This window comes from Manis javanica, chromosome 17 (genome assembly GCF_040802235.1).
Source record: "Manis javanica isolate MJ-LG chromosome 17, MJ_LKY, whole genome shotgun sequence".
Lineage (NCBI taxonomy): Eukaryota > Metazoa > Chordata > Mammalia > Pholidota > Manidae > Manis > Manis javanica.
This window is the reverse complement of record NC_133172.1, coordinates 49,586,417-49,606,661: the sequence shown is the minus strand read 5'-3', so window position 1 is coordinate 49,606,661 and position 20,245 is coordinate 49,586,417. Positions and strand designations below refer to the sequence as shown.

At 42.6% G+C, this 20,245-nt stretch overlaps 1 protein-coding gene across 6 annotated transcripts in view; it reads right to left on the bottom strand.

Moving 5' to 3' along the window:
* WWP2 (WW domain containing E3 ubiquitin protein ligase 2) overlaps positions 1 to 20,245 on the bottom strand; it is a 167,246-nt gene that overhangs the window by 35,100 nt on the left and 111,901 nt on the right. For all 6 annotated transcript variants that reach the window (XM_073226344.1, XM_073226345.1, XM_017670019.3 and 3 more), the window contains 2 exons: positions 17,836 to 17,963; positions 4,277 to 4,487 (listed from right to left, as the gene is read on the bottom strand). In XM_073226344.1, the coding sequence (XP_073082445.1) occupies positions 4,277 to 4,487; positions 17,836 to 17,963 (339 nt within the window). The remainder of the gene's footprint in view (positions 1 to 4,276; positions 4,488 to 17,835; positions 17,964 to 20,245) is intronic.

Below are 20,245 nucleotides of genomic sequence, written 5' to 3'. Positions count from 1 at the left end.
TTGCACAGCCAAGAATTAAACCATATTCAGCAAAAAGGCACGGATTCTCCCAGGTTATTGCTTTAATCCAGTGCTACTCCAAGCGTGGTCCACAGCCCAAACTGTTACTGTTCAGGAATCAGAAAAACACAGAAGTTTCTAAATTAGAAACTTTTGTACCAAATGGACGTCGCTACAACATCTAGACATGTGATCAGTAGATTCATCCCACTGAACAAAGTACAGAACAAAGTAAGGATTCTTAATGGACTGAAAATAATAAAATAAAACACAAACAGAAACAGAAGACAAAAACTAGAAAAAAAAGACCGGTTCTTCACAGATAGTTTGAGCAGCACTGTTTTAAAACTCCTTGGGAAAGTACATTTGTCTAATGCCAAAATAGAGTTTGGAATGAAATTCGATGGCAGCAGCTGGTTTACAACTTAGCACAGAAGCTCCAACTTCCAAAGTCTCTTAAGGCGTCTCTGCAAACAAAACATTAAAGAACTCCCAGGAGGTTGTCATCCTTGACAGTGTCTCAAGGACCACCTGGAGAAAGGGCCTCTGGATCTCCATAACTGAGTGTGGGAGTAGGGGGAGGTGGCATATCCAAAAGATCTAGAAAAGCACAGCCTCCTCAATCAATTCTACTCTGAGGCAGGAAACAGACAAGGCAGCCAATGACTGGGGGAGAAGAAGGATGGTGTGAAATGGCAGTGCTGAGGTAAGTCGGCAGTCCAAACACAACGGCCTCCCTTATGTAAGAAACCACAGCGGAGTACAGGCTGCCAGGGAGAAATAATGTGCCTCTGTGTGCGAAGCACTAAGTGAGCTGCAGGGCCCGGGAAGCACTTGGGAGTTTATCTAAGCCATGTACACAGGTCTGTTAATGAGCATTCAGTTCCCAAAGTGGGCTCAGTGCTGATAAAAACCAGATGCAGGGCCAGCTGATCAAAGTGGCCTCGCGCCCACTGCCTGCTGCCGCGGCCACTGCCTCACCGAATCTCCTGGGCCCCCCTGGCAAACCCCTCCTTTAAGAGACGTTTGCAAGATGGAAATGCCATACCCTTCTAGTTGCCTCTTTTGTATTAATTAACTTTTTAATTTAATTACAGTAAGCAGGAGGGTTTGGGAGAGAGAAAAAGGATGAGGGTGCTCTGTTTGGACTTAAGCAGCCCAGCTTCTGGCAGCTGTCAGTCCTTAAAGCCTATAGACATGTGTGTTTCTTTATGACCAGAGTCTCATCTGCTGCAACTTTCAGGAAGGCAATGCAGCAGCCAGGAAAGCAGGCCCTAGAGTCCCCAAGTCCCTGCTCAATTGCTAAGTAAAGGAGATGAAGGAATCGAGAAGGTGAAGTTGGAAAGAGACAGTCAGGTGGGCGCCTTGAACAAGCAATCTAGCATGGCTCAAAAATGCCTTAGGCAAAGAGGAAACATGGCCCGCAGTATCTCCCACTGCATGAGGGTCCCTAGTGGGCAGGGAAGAAGGCCCCCCCACCCTGTGGAAGACATACATTTGAACCCAAAGTCAGTCATCTAGGGGAGGGCGGCCTTAGGCTTTTGCTCCTTCCCTGTCACAGTTGCCCCTTTTTGTGGCATCAAAGAAGCAGAAAATATTTATTTACGTGGAGAGAAAAAAAGAAGGCATTTAAATTTATTCATTTATTCAACAAATAGATCTTGGGGGCCTACTTGGTGCCGGCTCCCAGCCATCTTGGCTTTTTTATAGCCAAGGGGGCAGAGAGATGCGAAATAAACAATTACACGTGTGAGAAGTTAGAGTCCGTGGGCGGCTTGACCTTGTCTATCAGAGATCAAGAAAGAATTCTCGGAGGAAATAAAGATTAATGGAAAAATTGGCAAGGAAGGAAAAAATGAGGAGGAAGGTTTCAGAAGGAGCACCCAGAAGGCGGGTGGATCTAAGACCAGGGAAAGGGTGGTGCGTTTGTCAAACTGACCGGGGCTCGTTATGGCTACAGCCCAGCAAAGGCAGGCAGAATCCTCCGAGGAAGGCTTGGGCGGTAGGTGGGGTCATATCACGCAGGGCTCGATAGGCCGTAGGACGGATTTGGGAATTCATCCCAAGGGCGGCAGGCAGCCACTGCAGCATTCTAAGTGGTGGGAACGCCATGCCCAGAGTTTAATTTTAAAAGGTTAAAATTTGGTGCCCTGACTCCTGCAGCTAAGAAACCAAGAATGAAGGAATAACCCATCTTGTCTGCATCCCCTAAACTTGGGAATCAGCCGCGGTGGGGACGGCAGGCATGTGAGGTGGGGGGTCCCCCTTGCACCGTCCTGGGCCGCCTCACAGAGCCTCGAGCTGAAGGCCGGCCGGCCTCACTGCCATGCCCCGGGCAGTGCTGGCGGCCACCTCCAACCTCGGCGCCCCCAGACAACCCGCAAAGTACCGGTGCTCTCCACATTGGGGGGTGGGCACCGTGGGGAGGGCCACAGGTACACACGAAGGCCTCGGTACCCCTCTCGGGGCCTTCACATGGGCTAGGCGGACAGCAGCCCCCTAGCCAGACCCGCACACACACCTCGCCACGTTCTAAATGCTCCTCTTTACAGATACTGTCCAAACTCCACCTCGGCAAAGCGTCTGAACCCCTGGCGGGGCGGGGGTGGCGAATCGGCGTCCCAGGACCACGCTGCCTGCCAGACTCAGAATAAAGAGCGTTTTCAAGGCCTGGAGTTTTCCAGCTGCCTGGAAACAGGAAGAGCCCAGTCCCGGAGAACAGAAACCCTCACACGCCCTACATAAAGGCACGTTGAGCCATTAGCCCTAATTGCCTGTGACTGACACAGGAGTGAGGCCGGCCTTCCAGGCATTTGCTCAGCGGAAAGAAAACAAACAGCTCACAGGGGACCCAGGCGGCCATTTTCTCTCCTTTCTGCCAGAATGATTCTGCTCTGTTCTCCCCCCAAATTATAGCATACAAAATTGAAATTATATACCAAACAAAAGTCTTTCAAGTGTTCCTTACCACATATGAGAGAGAAAAGAAATCTTGGTAGGGAGGAGTTGAACATAAGACAATTGGTTATCAATCTTTTCACAAGAGCAAAAACTTCACAGAAAACTTCTCAGAGCCACACCACGGTGACCCCCATTTTCTCTAGGTTTGAGGCATTAAAAACTATTTGCAACAGTTTTCATATGTTCAGCATACTTTATTAAGAAATATGTTAGGTAGTGTGCCAAATGTTAAGAATATAATATGTATGTGGTAAAAATGGCACATGCCTTCTGATTTAGGATTTTAACAAGTGAGTTTCCCCAAGTGGCTTAAAAATAAAACAGCATGTTATACATCAAGCAAGAGACCATCCATCCTTCCCTTTTCCTCTGTGAATTCCAAGCGCTCAGAGGACCCCCCACATGCTGCTGCTGACCCCACCACTACCGCCAGGCCACGGTGACTGTGGCAATACGGACATTGGTTCTCTCGGTGCTGAACTAATGACCAGGAGGGACATCGGGACAACAGGACTGGCCCTGACTGTGACTGGTGGTCACTGAGCTACAACTTCATCCCCCAAGTCAGAACCACTCCCTTCCTTTGTGGTTCCTTCTCAACCATTTCAAAAATATCACTCCCTGGGTATAATACCATCTTATTTGATGCCATCTCATTTGGGCCCCTTAAGTTCCTGGGAATATATGCATGATTATTACCTCGACCTTACCAAGAAGGTAAGCCACCTGGACAAGGACACACAGGGTTGAGTGGGGAATCAAACTCAGATCTATTTGATTGCCAGGTCCATGTTCTTAATTTTTACTCACTCACTACACAGCCAAACTTGAACTTCCCTTTGGCTTACTGAGGCCATCTTATCATCCAGGTCTGCACTATCAGATCCAATTTGAACCAAGGATGGCAAGAAAACTAGTAGCCCATGTTAACATCAGCCCCAGCTATGGAAACAATACACAGTAACATTCAGAGCCTAAAGTCCTCCATTGGCCATTAAGATAAAATCCAAGGAAGAAAAGTTGTTTCTAAGTAGGATCTATGTGAACACCCTTCAATGACTTAGGAAAGGAAAAATGAGCTCCTTGTTCCATAAGCCCCACTCTTGGAGTTAAGCTGTACATTTCAAGTCATGGTACACGGTGGCACTGATTCTGTCAGTTTAGGCGCTTTTCAGATTTATGAGGGCAATCCCAAGCAGGCCAGCGTCCCCAGAGACAACTACCCTCAAGGTAATAAAGAACCACCTTGCTCCTGCCCTGGTGAAGGGCCCATCCTCGGTGAGGGATGTGCAGTCACGGACAGAAGGCTACTCACCCGGCAGGCAGGGCATCGGGTGCCTGGGCAGCAGCCGGGAGCAGCTGTGTGCCCGAGGTGCTGGGTTCCTCCCCTTCAGCCGGCGTGGCCGGGGCAGGGAGAGATGCGGTGGTGGGGTTCGGGGACACACTCGTCACTGCAGCAGGTGGGGATGTCACACCAGGGACCGAGGGCTCTTCAGGATCAGTGGCTGTGGTAGGTTCGTCGTTCACTGAAAATACAGAAATAGTATTTTAGAGATCAACTCGGACTTTTGTTTACATTTACTAGGTTTTCCACTTCATGTGGTACCACAGTACTTACAAAGTCACCAGGCACAATTCCTGTGACAGCAAAAAGTGTTACAGAACATAACTTTGGAAATTACAGTGAGTCTGCAATGGCCTGCCCAAAGAAAATCAAGAGATGGATCTGTAAGAAATATATTAAATATCAGCCCTTTTACATACCTTTATTACATTTCTCTAACATGCTAGGGCTACATGAATTATAATAAAAGGACAGCAGGAAAGATGAAGATAACAGCAAAGTACACTGGTGCCAAATGAAGCAAGGCCCATGCAAGCTCATAGGATCACATAATTTTCTTTGAACATGTCATTTGTCTTCCAGACTTCAAAAAGCTCCACATACTCTAAGAGATGGTAAACTTTCAGTAACATACTTATTCTTTTAAAGACCCATGTACAAAGTAAGGAGCCAAGAATGCTCTAGATGAAAAAGATGGGCTCCGAAGGTAACAGACTTGTCTCCAAGGTAACAACAGACAAAAAGACACAAGTGAGTCTCTGGTTCCGGAGTCTCCTTATTTCTCCATTTCTTCATTTCTTTGGTGATCACTCATGTTCACAAGGACCCTAAGGCACCACAATATCCTCTTACTCAAGAAGGGATTAAACAAGGTTACAAAGAATTCTTTGAAAATGAATAGGCCATATGCAGAGAGGAGTCTACGTACATGATTACATATGTGTACACTTACACTACAATTTTGTACGAAAACCGCTTAGACGTCATTTAGCCTAATCTTCCTAACTCAGAAATTCTTTTTGCAGCTTCCCTAACAAGTGGCTATCCAGATTCCTCTTGAACATTTTTTCTGACAAGGAGCTTACTACAGAGCCATTCCATTGTTAAACACACGGAGCTGCCAGAAAGCTTTTTCTCATGTTAAGCTGATTTCACCGGCTGGTCTTTGTCCCCAGCCCCCATGCAATACAAACTAAGTGCCTAGACTCCCTGCTCCTAATTCACCTTCTCTTTCTAGTAACAAGGCCCACTATTTCTTTAATGTTTCTAGGCCACCCTCTTCTTACCACCTGACTGCTCTCTGGTAGATATTTTCTACTGCCTCTCCTAAATAACAGCAGAAATTAAATCAGATAACATCAGATTTAGATGGTATCTAAATCTAACAGCAGAGTTAGAATTCCAGTATAAATGGTATTAAGTAAATTTACAGAACCCCAGCGTGTGCCACACAAAGTGTAAATCATTTTGGATCATCTCATTTAAGCCTTACACACACAACCCGACAAGTCAGGTTTAGCAAACTGAGGCTGAAACATGTTAAATAACCTGCCCAAGGCACAGGGCAGGCACCTGATGCATGCCCCTGCTGTCTGCTTCCAGAGCCTGAATCACTCACCCACCACACACTACCTCTCCCTCTCTGCACGACCTCCAAAGAGACCCCATTATAATTCTGGAAGCAACAACATGACCCTTCTGGCTAACATGGAGATGGGTGGTCAGCTGAAACTAAAATTTCTCCACGTAAAGTAATACCAGTTGATCTTAACAAGTGGAAAAGAGCCATTTCTTTGGGACCACCTGCGATTAACTCATTTGCTTTCTCTCCAGTATATGAAATACTGCCTGGCATGTAGACTAAATTAGTGGCTTAATAAATGACTACATCGTGTGCAACTAATGTCTCCCCAACATAAATGCAAGACTTTATATTTATGTTTCTATTCTATTTCAGCTGAGATAGTAAAACACAACAGATGGTGATTCTCTTAATGCAAACCTATAAGTTTTACTCAATTCCAATAAAAAACCATTATGACATTTTTAAGAATGAATTCATTCAAAATTTATAAGGGAAACTAAATACAGAAGAAGAGTATATTTAGCTCTAAAGAAGAGCATTGTGTGTATGCAGAAGGGGGGTTAGTTCTCTAAACTATTAGTACACATTATAAACCTACAATTAAAATAAGTGGCACTGAAACATGGATAGGCAGATGCTGATTAAAAGTAGGAAGCTCAGAAATTGAATTAAATACACATTACAATTTAGTTTGTGACAAAGGTGGCATTGTTTTTATTGAAGTGTAGTTGATATACAATATTATATTGGTTTCAAGCATACAACATAGTGATTCAACAGTTATACACATTATTAAATCCTCATCCCAACTAGTATAGTTTCTGTTACCATAGAAAGATGTTACAGAACTACTGACTATATTTCTCTATGTGTACTTTCATCCCGGTGACTAATTTATATTATGATTGAGATTTGTGCCTCTTTATCCCCTTCACCTATTTCACTCTCCCACCCCCAACCCCTTCCCCAAGGTAACCACCAGTCACCTCTCAGTGTCTATGAGTTTACTGCTATTTGTTTGTTTTGTTTTGTTTTTAGATTCCACATGTAAGTGAAGTCATGTTAGTTGTATTTCTCCGCCTGGCTTATTTCACTGTGCATGACACCCTCTAAGTCCATCCATGATGTTGCAAATGGCAAGACTTCTTTCCTTCTATGGCTGAATAATATTCCATTGTGTATATGTACAAAGGTGGCATTTTAAATGGCTGCAGAAAAGACAGATTATTCAACAAACAGCTGTGACAGCTTGGAAAAAGTATAATGGAAAAAAAAGAATTAGATCCCTGCCTCACTCCTAACATCAAAATAAATTCCAGATGAATCAGAAATTTTGACATAAAAAAATGAAACTACAGAGGACCTAAAGAAATTAAGGAAGAATATTTTTATAATCTCAAAGTGGAAAAGACTTTTTGAAGTATCACACATAAGAGAAAACATAATAGATGGATGAATTCAACTACATTAAAAATTCTTTTAATTTAAATGGCAAAAATACCATAAGCAAAATCAAAACTGGAAGAAAAAAATAACAAACTGGGAAAAATTACTAACAATTCACATTACAGACCAATGGCTAATTTCTTTGCTATGAAAAGAACCTCTACAAACCAGTAAGGAAAAGACCAAACTTCACAGTAAAGGAAATACAAATTACCCCTAAATATATTAAAATATGCTCCATCTCAATTATGAGACAAGAAATGCAATTTAAGACTACAATGAAATACCATTTTTTAACCTATCAAATTGGCCAGAATGAAAATATTTAATCACATACTGCCAAGAAAGTAAAAAAAACATTGTCACATATTGCTGGTAGGATTAGAAATTGGTAGACCTTCCATGGAGAACAACTGGGCAATATTAAAAATTTTAATGCAAAAATTGGAGGGAAGTAGGGGTAGGTACAGAGAAGAGAGGTCAATGGGCCTGTAAAAGAAATTTAAATGTCCATGAGTCAATAATATCTGAAGCTGGGTGACAGGTTCATCGTAACATTCTTTTTACTTTTGTATATAATCAATGTTTGTGGGTGACATGGAGTTGTATACGGCACATAATATCTGGTGGTCTCCCTCTCGTGACGTTAGCATTGATGATTACTGCTTAAATCCATTGATTGGCTAGGGGTTACAACATAGTAATATTCTAATTCTAGCATGCCTCTAAAGAGAAACTTATTCTTATCAACTATTTGGCTATGTTGAGGTTCAATTTAAAAAAAAAAAAGGGCAGGAGAAATGCTGAGTCTTTCCTTTTATTTAGCAGTTTTCAAAATAATGAGTTGATTTCCTCACATCCTCCAAAACTTAACAATGAAATTTTGTCTTGTTTAAAAATCATTATGAGCTCTTGGGTTAAACATATTTAAAATACTTCAATCTATTGTGATTATCATTCTTTTGGATACTAAAATTGTCCCCATTTCTGGCCAGGGTTTGAAGGGGAAGAAAGGGATGAAGCTCTTCAAGCTTCAAGTTCTATGGAAAAATTTCTAAGATGATGAGTAAGAAAGTGGATAACAGCATATACACACGTATATACTGTCCTACCGTGTGTGTGGGTGTGTGCTTTCAAAGAATATATATGCATATGCTTGCATATTCAAAGAATATCTTTGAAAGAATCATACGAAACACAACAGTGACTACCTCTGGGGAAGAACCTGGAGGCAGGAGGACTGGAAAAGGAGATTTTCTTTAAACTGCTTAAGCTTTATACTTTTAAAGTTTTCATGATGTACATGTACTACCTATTAATTAATAATCATGATGGACTTCTTGGCCAGGAAAAGAACAAAAGCAGAACCCCACTGCATGCGAAAAGAAAAGAACCCCCAGTCAACATTATTTGGATCTGCCTGTTTGTGCAGATGTAAATCTAATCAGAAGGGTTCACACCAGGACTGTACTTATCCACAGACCTATCCAAGAAAAGCCTATGGTTTACCAATGCAGCTCACCTGTTTAAGACTTTTATGCTATACCTTCATTTGGAAACAGAACATGACAGCCAGATACCCTCACGTTTACAAACTCTCTGTGTCCATGCTTATACTCTTCTGCTCTCAAAGAGTGTACAGGCATACCTCATTTTATTGTGTTTTTTACAAATCAAAGGTTTGTGTCAACCCTGAGATAAGCAAATGTATTGGCTCATTTTTTCAAGAGCATTTGCTCCTATCATATCTCATTTTTATAACTCTCTCAATATTTCAAACCTTTGTTACAGCAATCTGTGATCAGTGATCTTTGAACCACACCAGCATAAGATGGTAAACTTAGTAAATGGTGTATATGTTCTGACTGCTCCACAACTAGGTGTTCTCCAATCTCCTTCCCTCTCCTCAGGCCTCCCTCTTTCCAGAGACACAACAACATTGAAATTACACCAATTAATAACCCTACAGTGGCCACTAAGTGTTTGAGTGAACGGAACAGTCACATGTCTCTCACTTTAAATCAAAAGCTAAAAATGATTCAGCTTAGTGAGAAAGACATGTCAAGGCGAAGTAGCCCAAAAGCTAGGCCTCTTGTGCCAAACAATTAGCCACACTGTAAATACAAAGGAAAAGTTCTTGAAGGAAACTAGAAGTGCTACTCCACGGAACACACAATGAATAAGAAAGCAAAATAGCCTCGTTGCAAATAACGGAGAAAGTTTGAGTGGTCCTGAGGGGAGATCAACTGAGCCACAACATTCATTAAGCCAAAGCCTGATCCAGAGCAAGGGCCTTAACTCTGTTCAATTCTATCAAGGCTGAGACAGGCGGGGAAGCTGCAGAAGAAAAGTTGGAAGCTAGCAGAGGTTGGTTCATGAGCTTTAAGGAAGAAACTGTCTCCGTAACAGAAAAGTGCGAGATGAGGCAGCAGGAGCTGATGCAGAAGCTGCAGCAAGTTATACAGAAGGTCTAACTAAGGTCATTAATGAAGGTGGCTACACTAAACAAGAAATTTTCAACATAGATGAAACAGCCTTCTTATTGGAAGAAGATGCCAGTAGGGAGAAGTCAATGCAGGGCTTCAAAGAACAAGCTGACTCTCGTTAGGGGCTAATGCAGCTGGTGACTTTAAGTTGAAGCCGATGCTCATTTATCATCTGAATATCCTAGGACCCTTAGGATTGTGCTACATCTATTCTGCCTGTGCTCTAGAAATGGAACAACCAAGCCGAGATGACAGCATGTCTGTTTACAACACAGCTTACTGAATATTTTAAGCCAACTGTTGAGACCTGCTCAGAAAAAAAGCTTCCTTTCAGCATATTGATAATGCACCTGCTCACCCAAGATCTCTGATGAAACTTAATGTTGTTCTCATGCCTACGAACACAACATCCATTTTACAGTCCATGGATCAAGGAGTAGTTTCAACTTTCAAGTCTTATTATTTAAGAAATATATTTTGTAAGGCTAGAGCTGCCACAGACAGTGATTTCTCTGATGGATCTGGGCAAAGTAAACTGAAAACCTTCTGAAAAGGATTCACAATTCTAGATGCTATTAAGAACATTCATGATTCATGGGAAGAGGTCAAAATATCATCATTAACAGAAGTTTGGAAGAAGTTGATCCCAGCCCTCATGGATGACTTTGAGGGGTTCCAGACATCAGTGGAGGAAACAACTGTAGGTGTGGTGGAAATAGCAACAGAACTAGAATTTCTATAGAAGTGGAGCCTGAAGATGTAACCAAATTGCTGCAATCTCACGATAAAACTTTAAAGGAGTTGCTTCTGAAAGATGAGCAAAGAAAGTGGTTTCTTCAGATGGAGAAAATGCTGAGATTACTGAAATGACAACAAAGAGTTAGAAAATTATATAAACTTAGTTGGTAAAGCAGTGGCAGAGGACTGAGTCCCATTTTCAAATAAGTTCTATCATGGGTAAAATGCTATCAAATAGGATCACATGCTACAGAGAGGCTGTTCACGAAAGGAAGTAGTCCACTGATGCAACAAACTTCATTCTCTTATTTTAAGAAATTAACACAGCCACCCCAACCTTCAGCCACCACCAGCCTGATCAGTAGGCAGATATCAACATGAAAGCAAGACCCTCCACCAGCAAAAAGATTACTCACTGAAAGCTCAGATGGTTAGCATTGTTCAGCAATAAAAGTATTTTTTAATGATATATATATATATATATATATATATAGCTTTTCAGACAAAATGTTATTGTATAAATAATAGACTATAGTATAGTGTAAACTTAACTTTTATATGAACTGGGAAACCCAAAAAATCATTCGACTCATGTTATTGCAATATTCCTTTTCTTTTGGTGCTCTGGAACTGAACCCACAAAATATCTAAGCTATGCGTGCGTGCAGGCGGGCATGCATGTGTGTGTATGCAAATTCTTAGAACATGAGAGCTTAAAGAATCTCAGAGGTAAATCAACCCCATCACAGCTGATAATCAGAAGAAACCAAAATTCAGACAATTAAGTTACTGGCCCGCAGTCACACTCATAAACCAGTGACAAAGCACCATCCTCAAGCCATCACATGGATTCAAGTAGACAGAAAAACTGGATTGTCGGAGACAAGGAGTTACCATTTTGTGATGACTTGGAGAATTGGTGTATTTCACATTTCTGCTGTATTCGACAGGCAATTCAGTATTCTCTATTAATTCGACTTATTTGAAGTACACAACTTATCTCCCCCAAAAGACTGCAGCCTTCTTGAGAATGAGGGCAAATTTGTCTCCTTCATTTTTCACTGCTTCCACAATCTGTCTCCTGTGTTCTCGCTTCCACCTCTTTGCTCACCTCAGCCCTCCTCACCGGAGCCCTCTCTACTACTCAGGCCAGACTGAGCGCCTATGTGGAGTTCACACCACCTATGGTCTCAGCTTCTCAACCACACAGCCCCTGTACATCTGCTGTGCTAGTACCTGGCTGACAGTGTCTTTTCAGCTTCTTTTCCTGAGACAGATTATAGGGCAGAGTCCTTATGTTTGTTATACTTCTTTACATTGTCCATAGTGCTTAGCAAAATGGCATTGAATAAACATTTGTTCAATGACCCAAGTAATGTAGCAAATGATACCCGAAATAAAACCACCTGACATCTGTGTAATGTTAGCATTTGCCAGGCATATTCTTTTTAAATATTTTTTTTTACTTTGGAATAATTTGATATTTATAGGAAAGTTCAAAGATAGTACAAAGTTAGTAACATTAGGGGAAATGGGTGAAGGGTGTACTATACAACAGAACCACAGCACACTTGTCAAAGCTAAAATATTAACATCTGTACATTACTATTAACTAAATTCCAGATTTTATTTGGATCCATGAGCTTTCCTACTAACATCCTTTTTCCTGTTCCAAGATCCAATCCAGGACATGCCTCGCCTGCAGCAAACTCACTTTCATCAGCTCATCTATCCTCCCAATAGCCCCATGAGGAAAATATCATTTCCATTTTGCCTAAGACAAAACTGAGGCTCACAGAGGCACCACCCATACAGGTGCCATGCTATTAACAAGTAGCAGCATTGGTGCTTGAATCCACAACCCCACGAAGTGTAAACACCGGTGGAGGCCAAGGAGGACAAGGGAAGATGCTTCAGTGACATTCCTGGGCGGAAAGAAAGGCCGGGCACTGAGATGGGAGGGTGGATGGGGTAGGCAGGTAAAGTGGCAGTTGACTGGCCTCTGATTTCTACAACCAGGTTATTTCACAAGGTTCCCTCTGTGATGCTGGGAAACATTCTAACTTTATGAATCACATATTCATTCAAACTAAGACATACTCTAGTCACAGTCAGCCAAAAAAAGATCAGGAATTGTAAATTCTCTTTCTTAATCCTAGACTCGATGCCAGCTCATGGTGTGTTCCAAGATCTTTAGGGTGTGGAGTGTAATACAGGCTTTCAGTATACACACAGGTCTTTTCAGCCCCCACACTCAGGCGTGGAGGAGGCAACTGCCACCAACAGAAGCTTTTTAAACAAGAGATCAGCTCGAACCATAGGATCCCCAGGAAAGCAGTCAGCGTCTCTCATCCACCACACGTAAAACAACACACTCCCAAGGCGACTGACTAATCGCTCAGTTCTTCACAAGAGCAACCAAAACTAGAAAAATCTTTCATAATCAGCATGACACAGGGTGGGTCAGGCCTATGTGTAGAAAAATAGTTAAATCAGATGGAAAAAAGGAAGAAAAATTAGATGAAAAAAAAAAAAACTAAAAATGGACAAACCCACACTATGTTACCTAGTGGGAAAGTCCAATCCTTCCCTGGCCAATATGCAGATTCACCCAATTTCTATTCGCATTTCACCACGCTTCTAAGAATTCAAAATCTGAGATTTGTTTTGAAAATGTATAAACTATCAAAGAATATCCCAGAGAAAAAGTAATGAGGCAGGACTGGCCCTCCCAGACATTTAGAAAAACATACTATAACACACTGATTATCAGAATCACGTGGGCCTGGCTCAAAACTAGAAATCAGTGCTCAGAAATGAACTCTCACTGCATATAAGAACATGATAGGTGACAAACACTAAACCACAGTGAGAAAAAAACACTTATTAATGTTTCTGGGATAACAGGACCCTAATACAGAGAAAAATTAATTTAGACCTATACCTCATTATGTTTATCTATGTACAGATACAAATATACCACCATACACTCCAGTGGGGAGTTCTTTTACAACACCAGGAGGGAAATAAAGTACATAGAATAAAGTATTTATTCCATCTACAGACAAGAGAGAATATATCCACCATTGAAGCAAAAGGTGAAACTACATACATAAAAAAAAAAAATTCTCAGGAACAATTATTTTTAAAATCTTTAATTCCTTTTCTACACAAACCACAGAAAATGAGGTAAAATGTGGAACAATAACATAGGGGGTAAACTTAACAACAGATAAAACTTGCACCTCAACACTTCATACACACTAGGATGGCATTATCCAAAAACACAGAAAATAACCAAGTGTGGGCGAGGATATGGGAAAAAATGGAACACTCGTTCACTGCTAGAGGGAACGTAAAATGGTGCAGCTGCCGTGGAAAACCATTTAGAGGTGTTCCTCAAAAAATTAAACAGAGAATTACATAGAACCATCAACCCTACTCCCAGGTTTACGGCCAAAATAATTGAAAGCAGATACCTGCTCGTGAGATACCTGCTCATCCAGATACCTGCATGCCCAAGTTCACAGCAGCATTCTTCACAAGAGCCAAAAAGTGGACACAATCCAGACGTCTATCAACAGATGAACGGACAAATAAAACATGGTCTACACACACAATGGAACGTTATTCTGCCTTAAAAAGGACTGAAATTCTGACACGTGTGACAACATGGATGAACCTCAAAAACATGAGCTAAATGAAATAAGCCAAAGGAAAAAGGACAAATTGTTCCACTTGCAGGAGGTACACAGAATACTTCACAGAGACAGATAGTAGAAAAGGGGCTGGAGACAGGAGGAGAGGAAAATGTCATCGTTTAAAGGGCATAGTGTTACAGTTCAGGCTGATAAATTCTGCAAGTGTACTATGGTGCTGATACTTGCACAACATTGTGAATGTACTTAATGCCACTGAACTACACACTTCAAATTTAAATGGTAAATTCATATTCTGTATATTGTACCACAATTAAAAAACAAACAAATTTGTACCTTGAATATATAAATCTCTAAAATAAACCTCCAAATCTCGAAAGGACAAATACTCAGACATGATGAAAGAAAAGTCACACAAAAGAAACAGCCCAGCAACTAATGATTGGAGAAATGCAATTAGGTTAAACAGTGAGGGGGCACTGAATACCTGATAGCAAAACGATAAACCAGTATTTACAAGGTTGCAGGAAAAATCATTCTCATATATCACTTGCTGAAAGTCTTACACAGCTTTGAGACATATGACTTGCTTCAGTCCTTTAGGAGGGCAATTGGGTAATACATACATTAGATCTCATTTTTTTAAATTCATATCCATTGACTCAAGAATTTCATTCAAAAAGAAACAAAAGTGTATAGAGATGTTCACATTAGGATTTCATTTTACACTAGGGAAACACACAAGAATTGAGGAATGGTTATCAACTGTCAAATACTATGAGGCCACCAAAAAAAAGTAGACAAGAAGAGCAGATACATGGAATCGCATATTAAAAAAAAGTTTAAAAAAAGGACATATATCCATGCTGTGTAATCATAACTGTATGAAATCATTCATAAAGACAGAAGCTAACTCTGAGGGAGAACTTACTGTGACCCAGGCATGCTACCTGTTTCATATAACTTATTCCTTCTAACAACCCTATAAGATATATACTCTTGTCCTAATTTTATTAATGAGAAAACTAAGGCCCAGCAAGTCACTGGCCTTATACACATACTGCACACAGGGATCAGAGTTTGACAGCCGCCATCAGGGTGACACCCAACCCTACATGCGTGGAAACCACATTTAAGGGAGGAGGGAGAGGTGTCTCTTTTTAGATAAGGTTTTCAATAAAAAATTAGAAAGTAAGTCACTGCACACAAGTCTTGATGAAGTGTTATACCGTTAGTCTACTTCTCGGTTCCCAGCACTTTTAAAAGTTAGAGATATTAATATAGATAGGCTGCCATTCACTTTCATTTCACAAAAATGGATACTTCACAGTCGCAACAACATGAAAAAACCACCTGAAACTTGGCTCTGTTTTGCCCCAAATGTCTTTTTCATGCATAACTATAGAGCACAGCCAAAAAGGCTTGCTAAATAAATCTCTCATGTCTGTGGAAGCATTTCCTGGAGGCATGGCTCTCCACCACCACCATTCTGGAACTGGTCTTCACTGTTCTAACAGCAGTGTATTAAAGGGTGAGGATGTTCATGTTCACATCCTCAAACCCCCTTCTGATCTTGTGCTTCCAAAGAGGGGGGCTTCTATCTGCTCCCCAAGGAAAGGGAGATCTCGCTAGACCCCTTGGATAGACTTGAAAAAGCCCACAGTCCAGGCTGGCTTTCAGGCAAAGGTGAGCTGTCATCAGAGCAGAAAGGAGGGAGATGTGGTCTTAGATGGTGACCAGGGTCTTAGTGTTTTAACAGGCAGAAATCCATTCCTAAAATGCAGCAACTCTCCTTCACAGATGGGTTTGCAGAAGAGTATGGGCATTCAGATGCCACCACAAAACATTTTCAAGGCAGTTGGGGGTAAGGTACATTTGGTTTTCTGCAGAAGAGCTGGCACCTGCCTTGTCTGCTGAAACACAGTGTTCCTGGAGATAAGGACAATATACAAAGATACCTACAAGTAAACGTAGGGAAAACACAGATCTGTTTAAGAATCCAAGAAGAGTGGCCACATAAAGTCAATTTGCCAACAGTTTTTATAAGAAAAGCAGAGATGGCTAAGGAAAACCAGTATTACAGTAATGTAGGTCCCTGAAAATCTAGGTAGCTGGCACCACAGCCACGGCCTCCAGGAAATAACTGATTCCAACAAGCCCGTTCCTCTTCCCCGTTTGTTACTGCTCGCCCTCTTCTACAAGCGACTTATTTTTCGAAGAGAAGCATGTTTACTGATGCTCATAGAGCTGCACCTGGTTTTCTGGAACACAGTCCATAGCCACCACCTTACCCCTCCCCACAGTCGGAAAGGCAGGCCACCCATGGCCTCTGCAAGCTGACATTGCAGCACATACAGTGTTGGCAAGGGAGCACCAGCAAGCTGGGAAGGCAGCTGCTCATACTCCTCACCTCCACCTCATCCTCGTCCTGAAGGCTTACAGTGTGCTGGTGAACTCAGTCCCGACAGGCGGGTCCCAGACTCCAAGGAGAGAGGACCCTGCACATGCACTGAGCCCTGCAGGGTGCAGGACACTCCACCCGGCGGTCCACTCCAGACAACAGCGCAGCTCAGCTCAGCACCACAGGTCCTCAGAGGGCTCTGCAGCCCTCACACAGTGCTGCCAGGGAACTGAAAGTCGGCAGAAAGCGACTCAAATCGATTTCCTCCTCTGTGGGTTTGTCACACATAGGGCAGTGACAACGACACCAAGGCCACCGTGTGATGAAGCTCCGCCGCTCCAGACCTCCATCCCTCACACCGCATCTCTGCCATCACAGCACTACAAAGTTATCTATGTCACTTACTGAGTAAACACCTGCATCTCCTCGACCTACAGTTTATCACAGCAAACCTCCACGGCCCTTCCCAACTGCCCCAAATTAAGAAAAATTACCAATGTCCAACAGTCACTAACTACTTGATAAATCTTCAAGATGTTCAGAAAAATGAGCATTTTTTTTCCTTTTTCCTTTTCGATTTTACACTATCCCAATGAGACCGATGGAAAGCATGAGAAAACTGATTTATTTTGAAACAGACCTCTCCTTTCCCACTTCCAGGGAAGCGGAACCAAGTGCAGAGAAGTTCCACATGTATGTGGAACGGTGAGCTGCTCTCGAATGTGACAACACTGGGCTGGGATGGCCACAGAATACTCCCCAGTGGCCCTGAGCTCTGCCCCGGTCAGTATGCCAACTGTTCAGTGCTACCATCTTCTCTGACCAAGCTCCTAGCAGCAATACCCAGCCTCCTTTCTCCTTTGTCTGATCCTTTCCTTATTAAGGAAATTTAAAGTGTCATGTATAAATAAGATCCCCTCGTACCCCACCCCATGAAATCCAATGCTGTTAAGAAACTAATTAAAAAGTTAATATTTTTTATTTCTGTCTAAAGGAATATTTTAGAAGACTGCTGTCATATGGGGAATAACCTTGGCTCTACAGAATATGCCAGCAGGAAAAGAAGATGGGTCAATGGAAGACCGATGGATTCAAATTCATCTTTGTGCTATAGTATGCTCTTGCCCACCAGACCTTCTGCGTAGCAGGCTCCGTGTGAGCACAGGGCAGAAGCCACTGCTTTAGCCGGGCTGGTGTTCTGCGCTGTCACTCACCTGTGCCATTGGCCAAGCCACTGTGGGTTGGGTTCTTGACGGGCTGGCGGTGCCGGTTACTAGTACCAGGGCTTTGCTCTCCGGTTGCTGTGGTTGTTCTGGCTGAACCACCTGAATGTCTGTGCGCCCTGGAAATTCAAAGTATAAAGCAGGCAGATATAAGTCACTGTGAAAAAGAACAGAGTGTGTCCCACCTAAGCCATCGTCTTCCTTCTCTCACTATTTATTGGAAATAAGACCTTGAATAGCCTCTCTAGTCTTTCACAACAGAAGCTGCTCCAAACAGACTCAGGTAAGCTTCCTTCTTGGTTAAAAGCCCAGAAAGCAACTTTGGGCTTTTCCACTGAAGTAAACAAATCCAAAGTGAATTGCCCTCACATCTGAAATTACTGGCAAAATATCCGGTGGCCATCACATTATTTTGGGGGGCTTATATGTAAGAAACAAAAATCACTGGATAGACTACAGATGACATATTTCTCCCATTAGGTAAAAGGAGCCCCAAACTTATGCAAATCCATTTCTCTATAGCTAAAAACATGCTTCCCTTGGGAAGAGAAGTCAAGGGGCATTAGACAACCTTAGCCAATGCATATGTTGACATGTTTACCTAGAAGAAATGACTCAACTGTCCATCCAAGTAAATGGGAAAGAACCATAAAGGGATACATATAACAAGGGACACGGAGGAACCCAGGAGCAGAGAAGCTCCCTGACATCTCCGGTGGACACAAGACAACAGCATATGCTTTCTCACATCACTGTTGTTCCCTCCAGAAAACCCTTCAGGTGCTGGGAATACGGATGGCCTTCCTGTTTTGCCAAAAGACATTATTCTACTACTTAGTCATTATATACTTTACAACAGTGAGATGATTTAAACATTATCCAGTGAAGAAAAGACCACCCCTATCCAGACAGAAACAGAGGGCCAGAGAACCATCTGTGTACTACACAACACGGAGCAGTGAGAAGACCACAACAGTACGATAATGACTACGGAAGTAGGTAAGATGCATTGGCTGGAACTTAATGTTCCAGATGCCTGTGGTGTACTATGAACTGTACGTACATTATCTCATTTAGCATGGCGCCCCTAGAAGTTGCTTACTATTATTATGCCTATTTTTCGGATAAGAAAACAGACACAGAGAAAGTAAGCAATGGCGTAAAGACTCAAATCCAGGTGGTCTAAGGCCAAGAGCCCATGCTCTGCGGTTGGAGGCTGGGGGTGGGGGGCCTGGACTTAAGCTGAATTCCTCCCAGGGTTTCCTTTACTGGTCACTCAGCCACCCCAAACACCTCTGCTGGTGAGATACTCCAGCCCAGTGTGTTGGGACCACACTGCAGCACAATGAACTTGGCGAATAAGAGGCACCCCCACTGACTACCTTCTCTAGCACAAGAAACTGATTTTTCCAACAAGATGAACATAAGCCAAAATTTTAACAGAGATTATCTTTGGGTGTTGGCAATATGGATGCCCTTAACTTTTCCTTTGGTGCTTTTCTAGACTTTTCTTGTATTTTTCACTGAGCTTGTATACTTTTGGGTAGGGAAAATACACAATTTTTAAAAAATTTTTTAAAAAAGGTTTTTCTTGGCCAAAACTACAAGAAAGTAAGAAAGAAAGAAAAGAGGACACCTAATGAACGCTGGAGTTCTTCATGCCCAAAGACTGCATGGCAGTTAAATATGGACAGAGTGGGCATGACTGAGCTATGGAAATAAAGATTTAATTTAGACTCTCTTTTTCCATTTTATTTTTCCCTGAGCTAATTTCATAAATCAAAAGCTGTCAACCACACCTCAGTCAAGAAAAATATTTCAAAGTCCCCACTTCATGTGAAGAAGTATTAGCATTGAGCATTTTGCCACAGATCTTCATTGAAAACAGAATGAGCACAGACTGTTCCAAGGGAAAGACGGTCGCCAGGCGCTGGTGAAAGCGTGTATATGCGCTGAGGGCAGAGAGCTTGAGAGAGAGAAAGCTGGTTAAGAGAAAGTTTATTTCAGCCAAGAATCCCCCTCAAAGGACATGAGAGCCTCTCTGACTTCGGTCCTCACAGACCACAGCGGAGGGCTGCGTCCCTCAAGCAGCAGCAGGCCACCTGGGCAGCACAGGAAATGCACCGTCAGTCCTGTCACACAGGGGCTCTCACAGGCCGGAGAGGGCTTCCAGTCAAGGGCTCCCTTCCCTCTGCAGGGCAGCTGGGCAGGGCAGCAGGGTGCGGCCCGCCCGTCTCCTGGCTCCTCCCCCACTCCGCTCAAAGGGCATGCGGTCAGAGCTGAGAGAGAACCTTCAGAAATGTTTAACCACTAATGACAGCAGCTTGCCCTGAATGACGGGCTGCAGCAGGGCCAGGATGAGCGCACAAAACAGGGGCAGCTGGGACCACTGGACATGAAC